Source organism: Dermacentor albipictus, chromosome 1 (genome assembly GCF_038994185.2).
Source record: "Dermacentor albipictus isolate Rhodes 1998 colony chromosome 1, USDA_Dalb.pri_finalv2, whole genome shotgun sequence".
NCBI classification, from domain to species: Eukaryota; Metazoa; Arthropoda; class Arachnida; order Ixodida; family Ixodidae; genus Dermacentor; species Dermacentor albipictus.
Genome location: NC_091821.1, coordinates 267,810,591 through 267,836,351, shown reverse-complemented (window position 1 = coordinate 267,836,351; position 25,761 = coordinate 267,810,591). Strand labels below are relative to the sequence as shown.

General features: G+C 46.3%; 1 protein-coding gene across 5 annotated transcripts in view; it reads right to left on the bottom strand.

Moving 5' to 3' along the window:
• Positions 1 to 25,761, bottom strand: part of LOC135915879 (sushi, von Willebrand factor type A, EGF and pentraxin domain-containing protein 1-like) — a 182,205-nt gene that overhangs the window by 116,732 nt on the left and 39,712 nt on the right. For all 5 annotated transcript variants that reach the window (XM_065449090.1, XM_065449083.1, XM_065449080.1 and 2 more), the window contains exon 2: positions 5,160 to 5,223. In XM_065449090.1, the coding sequence (XP_065305162.1) occupies positions 5,160 to 5,223 (64 nt within the window). The remainder of the gene's footprint in view (positions 1 to 5,159; positions 5,224 to 25,761) is intronic.

The window sequence follows — 25,761 nt, the reverse complement described above, 5'->3', positions numbered from 1 at the left end:
CAGTCGGCTGTGTCTATCTTCCACCTAGGAGTTTGTGGAGGACATTCGTTTTCTTTAGATGTTCTTATCAGTATGGGGAAGTGGTCGCTCCCGTAAGGATTTTCCATAACTTCCCATTCGAGTTCAGGCAATATACACGGGGAAACTAGGCTGAGGTCAATTGATGAAAATGTTCTGTTGGCGAGAGAATAATATGTGGGTGCCTTCTTATTCAGCAGGCATACACCAGAAGAGAAGAGGAACTGTTCAACAAGACGACCTCGCGCATCTATACGAGAGTCGCCCCACAGGCTGTTGTGCGCATTGAAATCCCCAAGTACAACGTACGGTTCTGGCAATTCATCTATGAAGGACTGAAATTCATGTTTGTTTAGATTGTAGTGTGGGGGTATATAAAGCGAGCAAATAGTGATGAGTTTGTTTAGCAGAACAGCTCGCACCGCCACTGCCTCAAGGGGCGTACGTAGCTGTAAAGATTGGCATGCTATACTTTTATGAGTGAGAATCGCCACACCACCCGATGATGCAACGGCATCATCGCGATCTTTGCGAAACGTAACATACGTACGGAGAAAGTTTGTGTGTTTGGATTTTAAGTGTGTTTCCTGTAGACACAGCACTTTTGGATTGTGTTTTTGAATGAGCTCTTGCACGTCATCAAGGTTTCTGAGAAGACCTCTGACGTTCCATTGAATAATTTGTGTATCCATATTGGGTGATAATATGTGCTGTGTGTACAGAAACAGAAGTAGTGTTTATGGAAATTGCTGTGATTAAATTACAGAGCCCTTTCGAGGCCCTGTAACGGGAGTTTTGCCCTTTCTGGAGCGTTCGAGTGAACCTCGCCGCTCCTTAGGCGCTTGGCGCCCCTGGAGGATAGGTGTAGTGTCCATTGCCTCTTGTGAGGCGCCGGACACCTGCTCTTGCGAGCGAGAAGTCACCAGGGAGAGTCTCGCCTTGGAGGGCAAGACCCCTGCGCCCACCAGCCCGGAGGTCGATGGGGTTCCCTGGGGGATTTGGCTGCGCCGGCCGTTGCCAGCGCTAGGAGGGACCTGGGAGGTTGAGGCAGCCTCGGCTGCACCCACCTTCGGGGTCGATGGCCCCTTTTCCTCGGTAGGCGGAGCAGCGCTAGCTGCAACCGCCGTGGGGGCAGACGGCGTAACTGCCGACTCACTGCGTGTGGGTCGGGCAGTCGCCGGAGACCGTTGTGACGCTGCCCCCTGACGCGCCACATCGGCAAAGGTTTTCTTGGGCAGGTATGATACCCGCCTCCGTGCCTCTCTGAAAGTTATGTTTTCCTTGACCTTGATTGTAACGATTTCCTTTTCTTTTTTCCAGGAAGGGCACGACCGCGAGTACGCGGCGTGCTCCCCATCGCAGTTTACACAGCGGAGAGCGTTCTCACAAGTTTCAGTGGTGTGTTCTGTGGCACTGCATTTAGCACAAGTTTGGCGGCCGCGGCAGCTCTGCGAGCTGTGGCCGAAGCGCTGACATTTGAAACAACGGAGTGGATTGGGCACGTAAGGCCTGACACGGAGCTTTATGTACCCGGCCTCGATTGATTCGGGCAGGACACTTGAATTGAATGTGAGAATTAGGTGTTTGGTCGCAATTTCCTTACCATCGCGCCTCATCTTTATTCTTTTCACATTAACAACATTTTGCTCATTGAAGCCCTCTAGGAGCTCTGCCTCTGTCAACTGAAGCAGGTCATCATCTGAGACAACGCCGCGTGTAGTGTTCATAGTGCGGTGCGGAGTCACTGTCACTTGAAAGTCTCCAAAAGACACTAGATTAGGTAGCTTTTCGTATTGTTTCAGGTCACGGAGCTCCAAAAGGAGATCTCCACTTGCCATCCTTGATGCCTTGTAACCTGAACCAAGAACCTCAGTTAAAGACTTCGAAACTAGAAATGGGGAGATCGTGCGTACTTGTTTATCTGACTTTTCCGAATGAATTACGTGAAATCGTGGGAAGTTGGGTTTTTGTCGTCCAAAAAACTGAAATACGTCTTCGGTGCGCCCTCTTTTCTGAGGGCGATCTGGGAGGGTAGGGAAGGAACTAGCCATAGAATAATTTGATTTTCGGCAATAACGCCAACCACCCACCGTGGAGCCCTACTAGGGGACGTTACAGGGACTGTAAGAACAGGTCCTGCAAACGCCAGTTGTACGTTATCACTATAACCAAATATGAGATAACCTAGGTTGGTTATTCACACAAGGTCAACCCTTGCTGCCTGGAAAATTTGGAAGTAAACGGAAGCTAGGAGAAGACAGGAAAGATGAAAAGTGAGAAAAAGACGAAGACTGGAGGGAGAGAGAGACAGGAAAAGGCAACTACCGATTTCCCCCGGGTGGGTCAGTCCGGGGGTGCCGTCTACGTGAAGCCGAGGCCAAAGGGGTGTGTTGCCTCCGCCGGGGGGCCTTAAAGGTCCGAACACCCAGCATCGGCTCAACCCCCAGGATCCCCTTTTCCCCGGACACGGCTAAGCCACGCACGGTTAAACGCGGGAGGGTCCAACCCTCGTGTGCTCGGGTCCGTGGTGTCGCAACACACCAAACGCCTGCTTGCGCAGACGCCCCTGCGGGGTGTTATGCCTATATATATATATATATATATATATAGATATAGATATATTCCCTTTCTTCTGGAAGCGTGTCTCACATGAATAATCGCAGCCAGTAAATGCTCGATGAATGTTGGCTCGGCAGGTGTCCCAATAATACCAGCAGTTTTGAGATAGACATCCGTACGATTGTGGCGAAATGTCGAGGGTGTTGCACGTGTCTTTCCCAAAAAGCGTCTTTACTTTACACACTGCGGGACAAAGTTATGCGAAACACGAATCACGATGGTTCTGAGAACAAGCCTTGAAAAACTTGCGGCCGTCTCGGTAGTCTCAGTGATTAACACGCCTTGAACACAGATCGGGTTTAGTTAAGTAGTTAAGCAGTTTAGTTAAGCAATCGGTAGAATACAGCCAACTGCAGGTATCCACCGGTGGAAGTGATGTGTTTCGGAAATAATGAATAATCATCTCTACTCTAGTAACCTCAGGAATTGCTTATTCAGATTGAAACACTCAGTATAAATAGGGTAATCATGCACGCTTGATCATACATATAACTTTGAAAAATATCCCTGTGTGCAGCATACTAGTGGGCCATGCCACTAGGATGTACCACGCTCCTCGCGCTTGATTCGAAACGACAAACGCATGTAGCGTTGCACAGTTCCTAATTTTTTTTTTAACACTCACAGACCTATATTTATCCCATATTGTTGGGGGCACACAATTTAAAAAAAAAGCTCAAAATCAATCCTTTTTAAGCCCCACAGGCTAGAAAATCTAGTGCCAAGGCTGAACTCTGCAGCGGATCCCGAATTTTCTTACAACCACAATAGCAAGGCTTTGGTGAGCTTTCATGTTTTAGCTATACAAAACTAAGGAGTAGAAAGTCAGAGCTGGCTTGCGGGGTTCCCTTCGTCCTTTATTTTGCCTAAAAGATGAAAGCCTATCAACTCAGCCAAATCTGCTTCTGGAAAGGGCGCTAGTTCTCATGCTGCAAGTGAAACACGACACATTTTTTGTCTTCTTGTCAAACGAGCAGTATACGACATAGCTATACGCCTGAGGAGATAGGGAGAAATGACACTGCATTTGTGGCTTGACTATATCCCGAAATACATCACATCCTGTGAGCTAACAACTTACAAAATAGACACCGAATTCATTCTGCGTCAGCATTTGTTTATAAAAGAGTATAACTCGAGGGTAAACATCAAAACACTGAAGAAGAAAAGACTAAAAGTGCACAAACAAGCACTGAAAAGTGCAAGAGCATCATATAAACGTTTTAACTTTGATATATCAAATACATTTTTTGCCTAATTCATTAACGGTGAACATGTTAAACCTTTCTTGCGACATATAGGTATTAATGTCTGGAAGAATTATTTCACGTGGGAAGAACACGCCAATGTTACTGTTGTCATTTTCCATGCGGCTGATTTAGTGAGTAAACCACAAAACCATGCAGAAATAGCCCACGTGATGCTCCAACTGAAACGTATTTTTTGCAGTACTATATTTATCGGTCACGCATTCATACCATCTATCCTTTAACTTTCTCATTGTCCTAACGCCTGCCGTCTAAAAGTGCAGTCACCCTAGGAAAGTTTTCGGCCCCACGCGATTTGATTAACCCGATAAATATGGACAAATTAGGATGGCGGCTCCTTGAACATTTTTCACACAGCCCCGTTTTCGCTCCAAAATAATGGACCCTTAAACTCGTCTTGACGGTAGAAGCTTGAACAGAGACGAATGTACTTAAGCGCAAAACGCGAATATTGCTGAGAAAGCGGATCGAGGCATCTTACATATGGGGCCACAGGCGAAAAAAAAATGAGAAAAACGTAATCGTGCACGTGGAGGTTCTCCTAAAGAATAAAAATTATTTTAAATGAAGCCGCACCTCCGTGTGTAATATAAGTCATATTTCACTTTTACCAGCTTTTCACGTACGTCATTTATTGCTAACTACTGTTTCGAAGGCCTCCATTTCAGGCATCGACGAGGAGGCTGAAAATAAAGAGAAAACTCTTACACGTCATAGTAAAAGAATGTACAAGTTGTCATATGTTTCCAAATGTGACAATAAAAAGAAAAAAATAGCATTGATAGTAACGGCCACTGAGATGTAGATTGGAAATGTACAGCTGATTCGGTCGCGCGAATGAGGGAACCTGTTACATTTAAGTGGTCTGATAGATAAAGAAAATAAGGTGCTGCCAGACTCGATATGCCTGTGTTCTTAATATTGCCGACAAAGAGCGACTGGCAGACAAGATGCAGATGAAGTGAATACGTGCATCGGGTCACGTACGAACAAAATGTCAAGGAAAGTGCTTGGTAAGCAGCTGAAGTGAATCCCTCCGTCGGTGGAGACGCGGTTTCCTAACATTGGGAGGGTTTCCTCGAAGGCGACGGGTACATACGCACAACGAAAGGACAAACGCAATTGTTTTGCTTAACAGACATTGGCCTATGGCCTGTACGCTGAGATGTGCGCGGTGACTCGTGCTGAAATAGGTACAGGTACACATTAGTAAATATTCTTAGATAAAGTTCCAACTTTATGAATGTGGCTTACCTTCTAATGTGAGGGTGACGTTCATGGTGGTAGGTGCACGACACTGCGACCATGGCTGTTGCCACTGCAAGTAAGTGAGAGAAAAAAAAAATAGATGAAAATGGCGTTTCCCACTGACGCCAATGATCTATGAACGGAAATAACAGCATGACTACGCGGCATCCAGCTCCCTGTCGGTATAACTTCGGCTAGGTGCTGCTGAATTATGAAAAATACTGAAGGCCTGACGAGATCGAAGGACGACCGACAAGATGGATGTTGTTATTGTTGCTTCAAAACATCGCTCATACCCACGAGGGGGATTGGCCAGACTGGAGTTAATGAAAAGTTCACCCAGCAAAATACAAAGTAAAACGCAAACAATAAAAAATGACAGACAAATGAAACAAATTTTTGAGGGGGCTCATTCATAAACTAGAAAAAAGAATGAAGTACACCACGGTTGGTACCCTAGCAGCGTAATCTTCCGGATGCTTTAATGAACATATGAACGGCAGTAATAATAGAGCCGTAGCTTGTGCGTAATTGACAGGCACCAAAGGTTAATAAGGTTGGTGTTGTAAGTGCTATATCCAGATTACCAGTTGGAAATGTGAGACATTCTGTGGAGGGAGGAGAAGCGATGGCAAGAGAAAGAAATAGTCAATAATTTCTGATTCGTTACAAAAAGACCATGGGTTAGTTAGATAAGTCAGAGCTATGAAGGTAAAAAATTAGGCGCGGAACTCTACAACGGTAGTTTGATAACATCTTGCAGTATCGTGAAGGAAGTGATGGTGCTGATAATGATGATGATATAAGGAAATGACACAAACGCACGGCATGGTTACGGGAAGAACCGGATGGTAGTAGGAAACAACAAAGACAAATGAAAATCGCAGCAACCCGATCATGATTGGAATAAAGGAACGCGTAAAAGAGTAGACGCCCTTGCAATAGTAAAATAACAAAATCAAAACCGTCACAAGGAGGCCACCGAGGCAACTCTCGAACATTATCGTCTTTCTCGACACACCGAGTGGCACTGTATGGCGAACAAAATTCTGATCTCGTTCTTCGTGTGGTGCCGATGCAATGTTCATCATGATGGTTGATCGTTGCGTAACGACTTGACGGAATAATGAGCGTTGCTCGAGGCTTTACGTCTGCAAGCTGCGCGCACAGCAGAACAGGGCTCCGGGTTTATTTCGAGCACCTCACGCTCTTCTGTATGCGTTTTATCGACGAGCGTGTTCGCATTCGATGCCTATCGGATTGTGGTCCCCGTGGCAGGAAATCGAACTCGTGACCACGTGCTCATGCAGGCGAAGCCACTGAACCACCCTCGGTGGGCTTCGCGAAAGCATCAGCGGCTTCGAATCCTTATCATAAGAAACGCACAATGTTTTCAGCGGAAGCACACGTTTAAATTTCACGTGTCCACTTTAGTCGTTCGTTCGTCTTTTTTCATTGCTACTGCTTCAACTCCTGTTTAAGGCTGTGCTTTATTTTTATTTTTTGTTAGAAATTATAATTGTACTCTCACAGGCAGCGTGTAAGACTATCAGAGGCATGGAAACTGAGGTAACCAACAATACTTTGCAGATTTGGCTCGCAAAATAAGTGCTGGCGCCTGTCAAGGCCGTCAAGCGACTTTCTGAGCCCTAGAAGCGGCGCCGAAAACGTCATGACTGCGTAGACTTTCCTCTACACGAACAAGTGGCAACTTCATAAGTGGGTGTTTGTGCCAATGGGTCTTTGAAGATTACGCTTGATAACGCTCGAGCGCCGTTCCAGAGCTAATTATACTGTACTTAAAACATTAATTTCACGAAGCTTTCATTGATAAATGCTTCGTTTTGTAATTAAATGAGGCGGTGTTGTCATCGCTTGTTCGAGCGCTTTGAGTTATATTTCGAAACCCAAGGACTGTACGCCGCTAAATTAACGTTAGCCTCTACATCCAACGTAGTTCGAGGCAAAAGGATTCAAGATTGTTGTCTGGGTTGAGGGAAATTAGTTTAACAGCGGCGTTCACTTGAACTGCAACAACGAACGCCAAAGGGCTCTTCAGTTGTATGCTGCCAGGCGTTGTTAACTCAAGGACATTTCCACCGGTAGCCTTCATGCTGCACATTGAACGAAGTTGTGGATCCGCGTCGTATGGTTGGGATCCCTTGAGTGCACGAAACCATCGCTGTCTCTAATATGCATTACTTTAGGGTTTTTTTTTTTCTGCTTGGAGTTTATCATCGCTAGCCTTTAAACCCTCTTTATTCTCAGCCCGTTCGAGAAAGCGCTTCTGCAGGTGCCAACTGCTACGGAGCGTGGTTCTTACGCGACAATGCACACAGTAAGAACTAACGAGATGCTATGTCATATGGGAGCTGAAAATTACATGGTCGACGCAAATCTGTTCGGGTTTAAAACATTTAGGGTTGTGACCTTGCTAAAACTATAAGCACCTACGCTCTGCTCAGGCGGCACCGAATGTTAGGGTATCAAGGCCAGCATCGAGCGAACGCTGACCTTCAAACACGTATCTGTGCAGCTAGTCAAAACTTGTAAATTATATTTTCTAATAAATTAATAATAATATTAGGTAATAAACTATCTTATTACATCTTATCTTATAAATTCAGAGGAAGATCAGCTTGTTTTGTTTTCTAACAACGTTCGTTGTGCGCCAAGAGCTCGTAATGATCCGAATGCCTACTCTGCGATTTCTTCCAACACTTTGATGCCAAGTTATATATTATGTTGCAATGGCAGTCAAGAGAAGTATACCTCAACAGCACCACATTCCCTAGTGGAAATACTCAACATCTTCATACTTTTCACGGTAGAAAAGATGCGAAACCACGTGAAGCACAGACCGGACAGTAAAGAACCTTTCACGCGAAAGCATGAGAAGAAACGACCAGACGGGAAAGAACCTTTCCTGTCCGGTCGTTCCTTGTCATGCTTTCGCATCTTTTCTATCGCAAGAAGTATGAGGTAACTAGCCCATCAATTAGTAGTGATTCATTAAAGCTCTGCACGTGCGGTGGTAATCGGACCTGTAGATAGGATTCTTCAGGTTCAAATGTCCTCATACTATAACATCAGGGGAATGCGTGCGTCTCTATACTACAGTTACCAGCATCAAATCCATGAGAAACTCTGCCAGGCGCCTCCGTATTCGCACTATCTTATCTAGCTAAACTTCTGCTATCGCCTTCAAAAAATATCCGGGCGCAGAACCTGCGAAAGAGTTATTTTCTTGGTCTGAACTTGATGTTTATTAAATGCATAAATGTTTTGAATCAGAACAGCAATTTGGGCAATCTGCTCTAAGAACAAGATTAAAAAGAAGCACGAAGGGCAGAAATAAAAATGTACAGGTTAGGCGAAAGAATAAGACGCAAGCTCTGACTGTCAGCTATTCGTTTTCGCTGAACTGGAATGAAAACCGGATCGAAAAAAAGTTTCGGTTCGACGCTCAGGTCAAGGATGATTTGTACAGCATTCGACCCTTAGAGGTGTAAAGTGTTTTCCAGTGCATCACGCACGCCAGGGTAATAAAGCCACGTAAACTTTGCGATTGCGGCGACATGGTCGGGATGTCACGAGCTGCATTATAGGGAGTTCTGCTTACGCTGACGGAGTTAGTAGATTGGCTCAAAAGAAGATCAATAGACAATGCGAAGGCGCATGCTTTATCTCTATTTGGGTTGGAGCGGAGGTTTTCAGTTCCAGTATACAGGGCGTTTGTCTTGGGATGGAGCCACGAGTAGTGATGGCTCGGGCGAAAATTGCAAACGCTCATTCACTTCTCCAGCGTTGTGGATGCACACAGTAACGAACCCATGGTCATGAAGCTGCAGAATTGATGAGTCAGCGCTGGCTCGTGGCAGCGCGCACTCTCTGGGGACTGACCGCGCGACGCCTCCTCGAGAAAAGCGGGTCGCGAATGGCAGCTGCTGAGAAGGCGAAACGCGGCAGAAATCGCCCTTCTCCCGGCGCCCGCACCGCTGGAATTAAATTCGCACCCGGCGCTCTTCGGCGCGCCCGTGATGAATTGGCGCCGCGGCCAATGATCGCGACGGCGCCGACGGTTCGCGGCTGGCACGAAGAAACATTCCAAGAATGAGAAAGAAACGCCGGCATTCCTTTCCCTCTATACAACGACGGGCCGTTTGTGTTAAGTTATGCGATCCGGACGACGAGAAGACCACCGCACAGTGATTGCCGCAGCCGGCGACAACCGGCGAGCGCCCGTGCCTTGAAAGGCACGACGACAGGGGGCACTTGCATGGATGGCGACGAGATCAAAAGAAATATCCTAAGAACTCCTCAGGCAAGGCACGTGCTTTATTTTTGGCCAACGACCAAAAGGCCAGCACCACGCTCTGAAAATATATAGCACGACTAAACGTTTTGACCTTACGGAAATGCGTTTGTTCCGTAGTAGCTCTTTTTCAGCTCACATGAATAGTGTTACTGTTAAGCACAACTATATGACTCAGGCTCTCCCGGCTCTCCCTTTGGGTACCTGCGTAGAATTTCAGCTCATTTGGTTTGTTGCTAAAAAAGAAAGCCAGCGACGGTACTGTGGCATGTGCAAATTAAGATAAAGTAACGCTCTTTCATAATCGCGAGTACATTTTTTTTTTGTTCAGGTATAAATCGAGAGAGAGAGAGAGAGAGATAAATGAGATGCGAAAGGCAGGGACGCTAACCGGAAAATACAGACAATCGCCAATGTGTGGGGACCAAAATTTGCGTCTGCAATTCTTGTTCCAATGAAGTACAGGGTAGTACAACGCAGACATTTCTTAAATAATGGTGAACGCGTTCTTAAAAGGGCTAAACGTTTGAGACTAATTTTAGGCTTTAAATAGCTTCTTTAGTTATTTCTTTGCAGCAATGAGTGTAACCCATATGCGCTAAATGGTGATATCGTTTTACAGGCATGTTTTGCTACTTGTTGTATTTTGTTTTGTCTCCTCTTTTCTAGCAGTATGCTTCAAATCATATATCGTACAATCCACCATAATATAACGCCCGCTGAGCATAAACATATCTGACACACCTTATAAAAACACCTAATTTATGGCACAGAAGCGGTGATGCACACAGCCAACAATAACCATTTTATTAAAACCAGTGGTTTGAATATTGCTCAAGTAATGTATTATCCAAGGACAGTCCCACAGATTAGGTTCACAGAAAACAGTATTACATATAACGTCCATACTCGGATGTGTTCCGCCTTTAGAGCAAGACAAAGACGGAAATTCCAATGAAAGCATGCAAAGCTTCCGCCGTAGACGAAACGAAACGGCACCAGCCAAAAAGCTTCCGAGTGATGGCGCAAGGTTCGAGAATCTCAGACGAATCTGCCGGCGGGGAAAGCTCATTAACGGCTGCGTATATATGTAAAATATATATGTATATATATATCAGCGAGCTTATCCGGTTTCCCAAACTCGTTTCTTAGTGCTGAATGGCGTTGCAGGAAACAGAAATACAAACGAGCGTTAACGGCGTGTCCATAAAAGCGATCAGTATGTCACGTACGCCTTCCACACATGGTGCATGCTAAGCTCGCGAGTGCGAACTCTTTAAAAGGAAAGGATGAAAACAGGCCGATCCACTACCGCGCTTAACATCGAATCCATGTCGGCGTTTGGCAACTCCGTGCACTATACTTCTTGGCTCGTCCGCATCAGTGCTTTCTTGATGGAGTCTCGCACGACATACATGTACGCGTAGATAAATGCAAATATATATATATATATATTTTTTTTCTTTATGTGTTTCTTTTACTTCATCTACGGACTTGCACTGACATTTTTTTCATCCAGAAAATTTATAAAAACAGTGCTCTATAGCGTTGATGAATCGCGTCAGTTTTCGACAAAAAAAGTATCACGTAAATTACCACACCTTGCGGCTATATACTGTTATAAAGCAGAATACATAGCCGGGTTTCTTAAGCACTTTCTATCAGGGGCCTATAATACACGCATGTCAAAACATGGAAACATTTATCTCGCAGCGCCGGAGTCTGTGGCGTCTTTTATCTCACGGCGCCTGTTTCCCGCTTGGAAGATTAACGATATGCACACGCAGGAAAAAAAAACCTAGAAAATGGCACGACGACCACGTGCAGCAGTTGGCACGCTCGTCATAAGTGGCGAATATTAGGGAATCGGGAATTTATTAGACAGGGACAGGGCGGAGAGAGACCCCGACAGCGAGAGAAAACAATTAGGGAGCCTGCGATAAACACAAGGCACACAAACACGCCATACACGTGCTCTCTGGTTGCGGAGACACGCTCGCCTTTCCGGTATCACACCGGCGAAGCTCCGGGCTTTGTAGGACATTTTGCCCGCTTCCCCAGGCGCGTTTGAGGTGCCCGATGCATACCTGCATTTCAGAATTTAGGAACGCACAAGCGAGAGACAACTCCCACTGGTTGCGCCCCTGTGACGCTTCACTTGTCCGCAGGCTTGGTGCGCGAAACGCAACGCCTCTAACTTCTAACTAAGCTTCTCGCTGCAAGATCATTGCAAGTAACGACAGAACACGACTCCACTGTATAAGTAACGCACATCGGAGCTACACAGGCGCACAAAAAAAATTGACAGTCACTTGAGCATACTCTAAAGAGGATGAAAGCTAAAGCCTGCGCACGCTCACGAACTTGACATTCTCATTCGAGTACCTTGTTACTTCCTATAACTTCCACCAAAGGTCGTGCATAGTTCGAGTGCCTTAATTAATTGTGCCTTAATTAACTTTGCACTAATTAACAGCAAAGGCGACTCAGTTCGACTCCCTCCAAAATTAAGTCGTGGGTTTGAGTGCCTTAATCAACTTTATCTTAACTACTGTGCCTTAACTTAACCTTAATTAACCTCGAAGATCGTGGATTATGTTGTCTTAATTAACTCTCCCGTAATTACATGTTCCTTAATTACATTTACCATAATTAACACCAAAGGTCGAGGGTTCGACCCCCTAATTTTGGTGCCATAACACTGGACGGTAAAATTTTTGTCCCATGAGCCACCTAAGGCTTTCGCCTTAATAACGAATGAATTAATTCAATGAACTATGACATTTCAACTTTCCCTCTGCCTGACATTACACGTTTAAGAACAGCCCACTGCAATTCTGCGGCTACACTGAAACGAACATAGCATTGTGCTCCCTGTTTTTCACCATTCGCAACCGCATGATCTTCGTCCAACCGATAATCGGAGTTGGAACTATCGCATTTTAATTACTAGAACGTTTTACGTGGTCCTGGCCAATGACTTGGGGAACCAAATCTATAGTGTTTCTCTAACATGACGGGCGCGCCTAAACTTGTGGAAAAGAAAACACACGGCTGAAGCAGTGCTGCAGCTTGTAAACTATTTTTTTTTTTCTGCCAACCGCTGCTATCTCAACTGTGGCCAGGTGACGTGGTGGTGATCACAGTGGCACTGTTTACCATCACCACAGCGGCGACGCCATCTGATGAATAAGGTTCAATTTAGCCGCGCGTATTACGTTTGTGCGATGTTTACCGGATTTGCTGCATACACCACGCAACAAAGCAATTAAGGACATTTCTTGGTTTTGGTGCACTAATAGAAGAGCGCTTCTAGGTCGATATTCCTGCACCAACTGTACAGTTAAACCTTTAAAATTGCCTGTTTGCTCGTCTTAGCCACTGCAATGACTTGCCTCCACCTTTCACTGTACCTGCTGGACATCATTCAGGAAATTATAGAGTGGCCAAGAATGACCCAGGCTGTCCCTGAAAATTATTATGCTTTGCCACCTGAGGTGGGTTCCATTCGCAACATGACCCCGACCACTGTCTTCTCGATAGCGCTACTGAGGTTTGTCTTTTTAAACTTACAAGACCGTTGTAAGCGTTTGTTTCTGAACCGCACCCGCCGTGCTTGCTTAGTGGCTATGGTGTTGGGCTGCTGAGCACGAGGTCGCGGGATGGAATCGCGGCCCCGGTGGCCGCATTTCGATGGGGACAAAAACACCCGTGTACTATAGATTTCGGGTGCACGTTGAAGAACCCCAGACGGCCGAAATTCCCGGAGTCGCCCACTATACGGCGTGCCTCATAATCGGATCGTGGTTTTGCCACGTAAAACCCCATATTTTTTTTTCTGTACCGAGCCTATAGACTCCGGTTGTTAGTGTACTTAAGCAACGTACAACTGATTTCGCAATGAGCGCGGGCAGCAAAGCGCCGACGTGACCACGATTGCGCGCCGCGATTCCGCTTGCCTTCCAAGAGTCATGCGTCCCCGCCTGGAGCGTGCTCCGCGCGGCGACGCTGGTGTAATTATACAGGCGCGGTGTGCGGCGCCAGCCAGCCGGACTCGCCTGTGTGTGCGCGCAGCGCGTGGCTGAACGTGGCTCGGCCGTCGTTGACCGCGGCGCCGATGGGCGGTAAATAAGGAAGTCATTTGTCCCACACCCGTGCGAACCAGCCCGCTAGAACGCGCACCCAATGGATTCAGTGCGCGGATTTGGGCGAGAAAACTCGCCGCTTGTTGAGCAGTTGCAATTTTTCGCACGTCCGCAGAATGCAGCGTCCGTCGAAGCTGCTGGCATGTACGACGGCTGCAAAAAGTGGCGATAGTAATTCTTAAGGACGGAGGGTGCACGAATAGGAGTCTCAGCCAGCTGGCGAGGGTTTGACGAAGAAAGGCACGGGCAGCCTTTGGAGTGCGAATACGCTCACGAAGAAAGCGGTACACCGTTGGCAGAGCCATCCATCGTCCGCGCAGCCCATAGCCCAAGAACTTAGCGTGTCTTAAGATGCAGTATGTGGAGGCTATGGATCAGCTGTCCCACGAAAGGCCGAACCCGGTCTCAAAGCATAAACAACTATGAAGGAACGCTGTTAACAACGATAAAACTTTCAGTAATTCTAATCCGGTATGCGCACCTAAAGAGAACTGAGTACACCATTGGTACGCACTTCATTTATTTCAGACTGCGTGGCGGCCCCTTTGCCTCAAGTATGTGGCATTGTAGGGCTTTATTTATGTTTAATTAAGGGGGGTATATAAATGCCGGTATTGAAAAGGGGAATGTAAAGGGCGATGAAATACTTAATAAATTTTGTCTCTAGACCGCTGTTTTTTGATTATGCCAAGTTAATCACGTTGCTTCCCGCAGCACCACGCTACCAGTGGCGTAATTGTTGTGAACACTTGTTCAGGGCCATTCCATTGCACAAGAAAAAAAAGTTAAGCTGTGAGGATGGAAGCTATACATGCATATACAGGAACGTCCCAGTTAACTTTAGCCAGAGCTTAAAACTATGCCGATGCACTCTGAGACGACGCGACCAAATGCACGTTGCTGATCATTTCATGTAGTAAGCCGCACCATTTTTTTTGTATTCTGCTTAATCGCATATTTATTCAAGATTAATTAACCAACTTCTGAAGCAACGACGTTAGGCAAAAAAATTCAATTTAGAAAGTTGTAGAGCGCTTTGGAAAACTTGCGATTAAACAATTTGTAAATTTCTATTTATTAAGCATTAGTATTTTCCCGCTTATTGCAGATGCCCGCGAAATGCAAAACAATATCACGTGACCTGCCCGCTTACGCCTCGTGATTGCCCCCCCCCCCCCAACGCTCCAAAACGTTTCTCGTACAAACAAACATAGCACCTAGCAGGGTGTGATTTCGCTTAAACGGCGACAGGGCAGTGACGCGGGCGTTGGCTGTGCGATTTACGTCACTGGTGTGCTGCCCTCGCGGCGGTTCATCATAGCGAGAAGTAGGCGCAGCGGCAGCACACCCGGCTAAACGCTATGTTCGTCTGTGCTCGGAGTGTTTGGAAGCGTTGCACTCACGGCGCGCCAAACGGACATGTCACGTGGGATTGTTTGCTTTTTTTTCCGGGGGAATCTGCACTAAGCGGAAAAAGACTAATGCCTAATGGATAGAAATGTAGAAACTGTTTAATCGGACGTTTGCTATGCGCTCTACAACTTTCTAATTAGAATCTTTCGCCTAACTTCGTTGCTTCCGAAGTTGGTTAATAAATCTCGACTAATTATGCAATTAAGTAGAGTACAAAAAATAGCGTGACATACTCCATGCAATAGTCAGCAACACGCATTTGGTCGCGTCGTCTCAGAATGCACCGTCACATTTTTAAACTCTGGCTAAAGTTAGCTGGGACTCCCTGTGTATATACGAACACCTTCCTTCAGTCGCAAGAGTGTCGGACTGTGACAAACTGTAACTGACGATGTGTTTGCTGTGTTATGTGCTGTCTCTCTCTCTCCTCATATCTTTCATCCCCCCCATCTCGCTCCCATGTGTAAGGTAGCAAACCGGTTAGGCTAAACTGGTTAATCTCCCTGCCTTCCTTCTCCACTTTTTCCTTCCTTCCTTCAGTGTCACCTCAGAAAGAAACAATTAATAGTTACAAAACAAACTCCCGCTCCGACTAGCTTTAGTCCCATTAAGAAAATACGAAACTGGAAAGTTAATTCAGCAGACGAAAAATTCAAAGAAAGCAAGGAAATGCTGGCACAACTTGACGAGAACACGCTTTGTGCTTCGTCCGAGTATGCAGTGGCTGAATTTCATCTCCCTTGAGCGTGGTCCATGGGTCGGCCCTCGTACAAACACGCGATCAAGCCTCCGTCTCGGCGTTCATACGAGTACGGAGTGATTTCTACGCGCATAGACACCAGGAGAACAAGACGGCATTTTGCGCCCCAACGTGGATCGAATATCAGTGACCATGCGTTGCGATGAGTTGAAAGAGCACAAAAACCGGATCGAAAGCTGCAGGCTATGGCATAATCTGTTTGCGTAGCGACAATTTGGCCGTCCGCCCGGTGTGTGCACACTTCCCCATTCACCGATTGCGAAGAGAGGCGCAACGCACGGCCTCTTCCATCTTAGCTCTTAACTGCGCATGGCGCCCTAATCGAGAAAGCCTTCAATTATCGACGCATAGGAGGTTCAGTGGCTATAATGCGCGCACGCATAACACCGCCCGTCAATGTCTCGCTTAACGTGCGGCTTTGAGGCACACATTAGCCTATGATTACGGTGCGGTGCTTCCAGGTTCCTTTCGAATTAATTACAAGAGCACATCTCCTGGTGTAAGAGTTGTGGGCGTGTTGATTCATTTTCGATGTCATGAACGTATGCGCTCTCTCGTTCTCGTGTTAACAGGCTTATAATAACTGCAGAGGAAATTCCATGAGCAGCTTTTGAGATCGGAATGGCGATTCCAAAGCGCATACCTATATGTTAACACGCTTTCATCAATATAATCGTTGGCCGGGTTACCTAGATCCACGAATTCGCCGCTTTAAGACAGGTAGAAGGGCACTCGCAATATGATGCGCACGGCGAGCAGAAAAAAAAAACTACAGAAACACTTTCAACGACCTTTGCACGTTTCATAGCCTGGTCTCGCGCCGCGACGCCAACGATAACAAAGAGTTAGATGACTAGAAAATGGACTGCTGTCGGAAGCAAGACTGAACGCCTTACATCCTTTGGGGTGGATGCACCCTTATTGTCTATGCTTGACGCGTTCGGTAATAAGTGGACATAGAGGCAAATACTGACGAAATCAGCGCAGGAAACGCTTCGTACAAGCCACGTCATCCCGAACGTGATTAGCGCCTTCTTTATACGAAAAACAGAGATTTGGCCCACGCCGCGAGCCCCACGCAAACACATTGCTCTTGTCGAATAAGCTGCACGAACACTTGAAAGACGTCACGGCACGTTGGCTCCGCAGAGCCGCGCTCCCCAGCCCGGGAGACTTGCCCGAAACAGCGAGCGTACCTTGACCGCGGCCGGGCCCCATCTGAGGCTGCGTGCGCGACTGCTCGTTCGGTTGCAGGCACCTCTTGTTTATTGACCCGCAGCATCGGTGTTGCTAAAATGCCGGTGGTCCTGGCCGCGAGAGCTCGGTGTTTGCCCGGTGCGCAGAAAAGAAACCACGCAGACCTCGTTCTCGGCTCGCCTTCCACGAACAAGCGCGGCCTCCTCTTTGGACCGGTGATCGAGAGCCACGGCGAGTGTCCACTCTCGTCTAGCTGCTCGTTACTCTTGCCAGCACTTACCCGCAAGCGCTTGCGCGGCGCCGCGGGAGCCCGTGCAGCCATCATAGACGCTCATCTGGCTGTCCGTACCCGGCTGAGTGCGTTTGGATAGAAGGCCCGCTGACTCTCTTTGGAAGCGCGCCCTAATCGCATATGGCCGTCCGCGTTGAACGGCAGGCTAAGGCAGCGGGAGTAAGCTATTCGTTTGTCCTCGCAAATCTCCTTCCCGTTCCCCATTCACTTACTTGCTGGTCCTGCACGTAGAGAGAGGAAGCGGCCCGTATTTATGGGCAAACTTGCACTGCTCGCTTTAAATCGTTGTCGTTGTTCCTTCAATGATTGGTGCAATGTAAATATAATAAAGTGCTATGCTATTGCTGTTTATTCCTTGAACATGGCGCATGGAAGCGCGCTTTACATTCACAAAACTAACTAGTGCAAAGTAGTTTCACTGCTAAACACGGCATAGAAGGTCATATGTATTTCTCCATAATTCACCTCGATGCTAAGATTATAATGAACTGAAAAAATAAAGTCACAAGAAAGTCACGTGGGCCCCAAGCGTGCATGTACTGTATACCCCTGATACAGTGCCGCTCACGCGAAGACCTCGACGATTCTTTCCTTTTCTTGGCTGTTTTCTGAATTTATAATATTTACTTGCAGTTTTTATTTCGTATTGTGCAGACAAATGCATAAGAAGCTGCCAGTCCCGCCTTTATAAAAGCCTAGCAAATGACTTGTTGCCAGCAATACGTACGTGGACGTCACAGTTTGCAGAGTATATCATACACGCCCCTGTCTTATCACAGCAACCTTCAAAATATGCCCACTCTTAAACGACGCTAACAACCGTACTGTTGTCTTATACGCTGCGGGCGACGAAACTGGTTATGATGCATTTGTGATTTATGGAAAGCCTTAAGAGTAACGTCTATCCGAGTAGAATGTACAAAAGCAATTTGTCGGCAGCTACGGCGCCAGAGGTGTAACGCATGACAATAGAAAACGCCATAACATGACACCAAGTGCCACAGTTACCTGGTGGGTCCGGGGTTTTCCGTTTTAAACCTAAAAAAAAAGCAAAAGAAAGTACACCGAACTTTTTTTTTTCAAAACTCGGTGAAATAAGAGCTTAATTGAAAGCAAATTTCACAGCGATCAGCGTGCAGCTGCAAGCTCACATGCGCTTCGAGCCCGGTTGAGGTGAAGGTCACGCGTCAGCCCTGTCACCCAAGCAATCTTTAATTTTTTGTTTTCCTTATTTGCGTCTGTTCTGTCTGACGCTGCGATGAAAACAACGAGAATGGGGTTACGCTGAGGTGAAGTATACGGGCCCTGGTCACTGCAGTATTCGTCGCGCTGCGATAGTCGACTGGGATCGTTTGCTAACGATAACGCATGATCGTATCTAGCTAGCCGTTTTTTTCCTGTATTTTTTGTTGGAGCTCTGGTACCTGCACAATGCTACAAAAAGCATTTATTCTATTCGTGTTCGAACATCAAATCTATTCATACTTTATTCCTGCTAACACACGTTGCAGTATGGCGTTGTGCTTCTGCTAGACTGCTCCAGGAAAACTTGTTCTTTGTATTAGATGCCACTGCCGCAGTCATACGGCGCGTTTCAACGTTAACAAATTTAGTGGACCAGATATTTACCGATAAAGAGTAAAAAGCTGTAAGCGGTGAAAGTTAACCTGGAACAATGTATTCACCAAAAGAAAATAAATTTTCGCATGGCAATAAAAACAAAAAAATCCCGCCATATTTCGGGGCTAATAAAAATCGAAAGCGCTGAACTCCGTGTAACAGATACACATTATATGATGCTATAAGAAGATGCGCGACACCGCAGTTGCTGAATTTTGCTCGGATCTGAGTTGCCTTTCAGACATGACGAAAGATAACGAAGACAAAATACAGCACGCGTCCATGAAGTTCTAATGCGAAACTATGCGCACTTACAAATGTTGCTGTCATTTCTAAATGTTTTGTCATTTGGTCTAGGGATGACTTGGGTTCCTGGCGATTTATTTTGGGTTCTAAACATTACTCCCATTGTGGAATTAAACTCCGAAAACTCTCATAATGAGGCGAAGAAACGTTATAGGCATTACAAAATGCCAGGTTAAAGCCAGCAATTCGAGCAATTTCGAGCCATTGAGTGAAGTTATTTCAGTGCTAAAAAAAAGAAGAATAACATCTACATATCTACCAAGTTATCACCTCCGTCTTCTGACCTGCTGTTAACTTCACGTCCTGTCGAACCCGGACGTGAAGAACAGCTGACAATTTTCGTTAAAAACACGACCGTTTCTTTTCCGTGCTTAAGGACTAGGCACTGCGAAATAATTCGCAGGATCGCACAGAGACTGCTGATCTTACCACTAAGAAATTTTAGCCAAACAGAAAAGCAGTCATCTACCCGGTAGCCCTAAAGTAGCTTCATGTAAACTTTTGTTCCATGAAACTCCCTCGACCTTGGAGATTTCCACAGAATCCATTTGCGCATTCGCGCTTATTGCTCCTCGAATTGTCACTTATTTCCCCTCTGCCTGCAACTACATGCTAGCCGCCTGGTTCGCTCAACTGGCAAAGCAACGCGCCATGAGTGGCGGGAACGATCCTCGGACCGGGACAATTTTTTCTTCGACTGGGAAGCTTTCTGAAGAACCTGTACATGTCTCGTTTGTAGCTCCGGGCTACATTAGGATGGATTATAACCTTCTCTTGAGCCATTTCACACTCCTAAGTACAATTCAAATGTTTTTCTTGAGAAACAAAAAAGAGAACGTGGTCAGACAAGGAGCGCTTGTCCTTGTCTGTCTTCCTTGTGTCTGTGGTTTTATTTGCGCTAAGCTACTACTTCAAATGTGGTTAAACAAGTGCTTCTTTTTTATTGACTACCTCCATCGCCCACTGTAGATTATATAATTGATTAATGGGTTTTTGTGGCCCAAAAGACAGTTCTGGCAAAAGGGCGCCAAACACATGTTGCATCGAGTTAGCAACGTACACGATGCCAAGGATGTCACATGGCTCTAAAGGGGCACGAATTCAGTCGATGTATATATGCGTAAAATATGTGTGCACTAAAAATGTGAGGACGACCAGTGAGATGTGCTATCGTCATACATATATGTTGCGAATTGACCATAAAAGAGAGATGTGAGAATATGCAAGCAGCACTAATGGTTCACCCGGGCCTTGAGAGCATGGGCCAGGAATCACGTTCTCTAAATACTACTATCGCGGCAACATACTGATAAGAAGCCGTGTTACGGATCGTTTGCATGTATAACATGCAGTACACGTACATCATCTAAAAAAACCTTAGTCTAATTTAGACTTAGACTGAAGAGCGGATCGTTGCCAAGGAACATTGCCGGATGTAGTGGAACTTGTTGACGATGGGGTAAAGGAAAGTGTTTTTTCTGGGAGCTTCTAATTCACAACATTCCAGCAACACTTGGAGGATAGTCAACGTCGCGCAGCATTTACCACAGATAGACCGCTCATCACCAGTCAACAGGTACGAGTGTGCACCATACGTGTGACCGATTCTAAGCCGACATATGATAACTACGGTTCGCCGTATTAGGCATGAAATGATTTTAGCTCTCGTTGTCGGCGTTGCAGCTTTCAATAATTTTGAACATGCTACTGCGGGCACGCAGTGTCGACAGATCTCGTAAAATTGTGAAACGCCACGTGGCGTCGTAGGCGTCCTCGATGTCAAAAAATACAGATGAGAAGTATTGTTTATGAATAAAGGAGTCCCTAATATTTGCCTCAATGCTGAGTAGGTGGTTAGTTGTCGATCTACACTCCCTGAAGCCGCACTGGTATGAGTGGAGCAGTTTATTGCTCTCCAGAAAGTGATGCAGGCACCGATTGACAATCTTTTCGAACAACTGGCAGAGGCAGCTCATCAGTGCTATAGGTCTATAACTGGTGGACAAAGACGTGCCCTTGTCCTCTTTCAGAATTGGATTTATGACTGCCTCTTTCGATGAGGACGGCATATACTCTGAAGACCATACAGCGTTGAATAGAGAGAGGAGAGTTTTCTCTCTTTCAGAGTCACGTAAGCGCTCTATCATTTCATAAATGATTGAAATATATCGTGGATCAGAGTTATTGCAGCAGTTCCGGGATACCTGGAGCTCAGCTAAGTTAAATAGATGGTTGTATGCCTCATTTGGTAAGTATTTCCGTTCCAAAGGCTGTCGTTTTGCTCGTTGTTTGTATCTAAAGAATGTTTCAGGATAGTGCGAACAACTGTAGATATGTTGAAAACGTGCACCCAGAAAACCTTCCTGATCTTCGAGACTATCTCTCTCAGTATTTACCAAATGTAATGGCTTTGATTGCCGGCTTTTTATTCTATGGACTCTATTCCATACTTTTCGCACGTCTGTAAAAGAGATTACACCGGAGATACACTTTTGCCAGCTTTTTCTCATAGCCTATCAACGCGTACTTCTTCCTTGCGATTTTACATGCTTGAGGTTAATTAGGTTTTTCGCAGTTGGAGAATCGCGAAGGAGTCTCCACGCTTTGTTTTGCTGCTTACAAGCTTTCCTACATTGTTTATTCCACCGCGGAACTCGTCGTTTGGTAGTCAAACCCCTTGTCTGCGGGATACATTTGGATGGCGCATCAATAAGGAAAGCTCTGAAGTATGCAGCAGCATCACCTAGGCTTAGTGCGCAGGCTTCATTCTGCGGCAATCGTGCGAGTCCTCGGAAGAGCTTCCAGTCGTCTGATTCGTTCTTCCACCGAGGCGGGGAGCGTTTGTCCTCTATAGCTGTGTTCAGCACTATAAAAAAGTTGTCACTGCCGTAGGGATTTTTAATAACATTCCACTCTATGCACGCCATGAGTGTCGGAGAGGCTATGGTCAAATCTGTAGAAGACTGTGTTGCGAGCAGTGCTGTGAAAGGTTGGTCCTTTTTTTTTTATTTAGCAGATATGTCCCAGTGGAAAAGAGAAAAACTTCAATTAATCGGCCCCTCAAATCGCAGCTAGAGACACCCCCCCCCCCTCCCGAAAGTACAATGCACATCCAATCTTCAAGAACTATATAAGGTTCAAGCAATTCATTAATTAAGGCCCGAAATTATCGTCTGTGGAGCTGATAATGCGGGGATATGTACATACATACATCAGATAGTAATAAGTTCATTTCAAAGCACAGTGAGAGCTGCAACTGCCTCAAGCGCTGTTTGAAGTTCTAAGCGCTGGTACGCCATACACTCATCAATGATGATTGCAACAGCGCCAGACGACGCAGTAGCCTCGTCGCGCTCTTTACGAAAAATAACGCACCAGCGGAGAAAGTTTGTATGCTTAGTTTTAAAGTTGGTTTCCTGTACACAGAGCACCTTTGGAACGAATTCACGGAGGAATTATAGAACATAATCGAGGTTACGCAGGAAACCTCTGACATTGGAGTATCCATATTGAAAATAATATTGTGCTGTGTGTACCAAACAACAAAGGTATGTTGGTTTAGCCTACAGAGCCCTTCTGGGGCCCTGTCATTCGGGGCGTATGTTTGCTGGAGAGGTCTAACTATTCGCACCGCTCCTTATGCTCTGGCTGCGCCATCTGGCTGCGTATTATGCCCATCGCCTCTTGGGGGGGGGGGGGGCACCCGCTCCCGCGAGCGGCGTACCTGCCGTGAGATCCTCGCCTCGAAAGACGAGACCTTGTAGCACACACGACCGAAGGTCGATGGCTTCATCTTAGCCTAGCAGAGGCCTCTGCGATGGTGAAGCTCAGGGAAGCCGAGCGCTCGCTGCACGTGAATCGGGCGCCTGCCAAGTGCCGTTGTGCTGCTGCCCCCCGAGGCACCACTTAGGCAAAAGTTGTGTTTTGTGCAAATGATGGAGTGAGATGCTGACCGGCTTCTCTGAATGGTATTTTCTCTTTGACCTTTATAGCGATTGTTTATTTCTTTTTTCTTCCAGGCACCACAATATCTGAACTTCTGAAGTATGCAAAGTGGCCACCATCGCAATTCACGCAATGGGCCTCAGCATCACAGTCGTCAGCAGAATGATCTTTCGTTCCGCACTTCGCGCATGTCAGCCGCACTCGACAGCCGTGGGAAGCATGACCAAACCTCTGACACTTGAAACAGCGTCGCGGATTCGGAATGTAAGGCCTCATCGTGTTTCTTTGCCTCCCGTATGGGGTGCTCGAGCCAAACTTGACTATTATATGAGTTTCGTAGGTAGTTTGTCGTCGCACCTGATTTTGATACGCTTGACACTGACCACGTTTTCTTCCTTCCATCCATTCACTAGTTCCTCATCCCTCAAGTCCATTACATAATCTTCTGAAAATACTCCTGTAACAGAGTTCATAGTTCGATACGCAGTTACTATGATACATATCTCCAAATGCTGCAAGATTTGTCTGCTGGCACCACAGTTTATCCTACTGCGACCGGCAGTGCGCTAATATATCTCGGAGGTTACGTGCAAGGATTGACGTCATCGGCTTAGGTACTATTGAAAGGCTTCTCTTAAAACAAATTAGACAATTAGCAGCCCTACAGTTTTACCAAGATTGAGTCAATAGTATATACTCCTAATTTATTACCAATTTAGGCAACGTAAAATTTCGTTGCAGTTGTCCTTTTATGTCGCAAAGCAACGCTGGGGCTACGAAAGACGTCGCAGTGAAAGAACCCAGATTATTAATCTTGACCCCCTGGAATTCATTAACGTGCGCGTACACCTGAATACACACGCGCATTTTTCGTGCTTTTCTTTTTTTTCATTTCGTGTTAATCGAAATGCGGTGCCGAGAATTCAGCCCACGAGCTCGTGCCCAGCAGAATGCCTCCGTGGCGGGCTTTCATGAAGCGAGATTGTCTTCGCCCCGCAGAGAGTCTTTTCACCCCGTTTCGCGTCCATCACCGTGGCTAACGCAACCAACGAAGGATGACGAGCCTGCCGAGAAGCGCGGACAGGCACAACTGCGCCCCTTGCGGTATACACGCGTCTATCACGAAAACCCGTCTGCTGGGATTCCGCGCATCCGTCAAAACAACTGTTTCCCACGAGTGTTGGAAGAAATAATTGCTTGTGGTGCATTATTCATGCGGCCCTTTGACGATACGCGGCCAGACAATGTTCGGGGAAACAGTTTCTAGGCTGGTTGTCCAAGAGAAGCAACGGGAACCGGTTTTCTCTTTGGCACAATGAGTACCACCTTTAAAAAGCTATTACGACATGGCTCACATAGCTTTTCACGTGTGGTTTTAATTTTGTGATTGGAGTGCTCTGACATATTAACTCGAGTTCAGTCTGTGAGTGTACCAATGCACTGTCGAGATAGGCTTCGATTATATCGCACTCTGTGATCAAACGGTCGGGCTAAAGAAGAGAATGCTACCTCATAAAGGCATGCCTCACACACTTTTTCTCAGAAAAGTGCGTGATTCCCAACTGTCAGCACAGCGCCCAAGAGAGAGAGCAAGGACAGGAAAGGCAGCCAACATTCGCGTATAGCGCACTGGCTGCTCGAACACCACACGCATTCGGCATCATACCAGATCACTGACCTCGAAGATTTCGGAGAAGTTAGGAAGTAAAGGTAGGGTGCGATAGTGCGTTCGCCTGTTTACGCGTGCGTTGAAGAGCACTTTCTAATTTACTGTCTTATTCGCAATGCGTCTCCTCGACGCGCACTCAAACATCGATTTCCAAGAAAATTAACCAATCCTCTTTTGTGCACCGGCGCGTGTGTATGTTCACGAGCACGCGGCTTTAAATGCGATATGTCGGGTAAAGATCTGGCGGCGACAAGTGTCGTAACCCGTCAGGCCTTGCGGAGAACGCTGGAAATTTTCATGTAATGGAAGCTTCTGTTTAAAACATTGAGTAGAAGTGAATAAATAGGTTCATGCGCATTAGAGAGCAGTAAGCACAAGTAGACGTACACACTAGCTACACGCAGTAAGCTTAAACATAGTGCTTTTATACTAAATATAATGGATCCCGATAGAGCAAAATGGCGATCGGAAATCGCCTCTGTATAGCAGCACTTTATCCGGATCTGGCTGAACTGCGACGGAAAGTGCCCGTGTGACATCAATCAATGTGGCAGCAGGTTTAAATGCTTGTTCGCTACTGTAGCAAACCGCAGTTCACGTAGTCCGCACTAATCTAATACAATATGCAAAGTACAGAGTTCCTTACGTGTCATGTGCTGTTTTCATCACGTAAACGCTAGCGTGACCGCTTTTGTCCCGGTTGTTTGCTCCTGCGTTCCCTCTCTAAACGAACATCATCCAGCAGTAACACAGCCGCACACTGCCAAGGAAGCAACCGCTTAGATTGAGCTTTCGAGAAAAGCGCAAGCGAACTCCGCATATTCCGTGAGCGTCTTATGACTGCCAATTGTCGCGGCGCATTGCCAGCGCCTACGTGTGTCACCGCTTTGCGTCTCTTGGGAAACGGAGAAAAAACCCAATCTAACTGCCTTTCTTTGTGCGATTT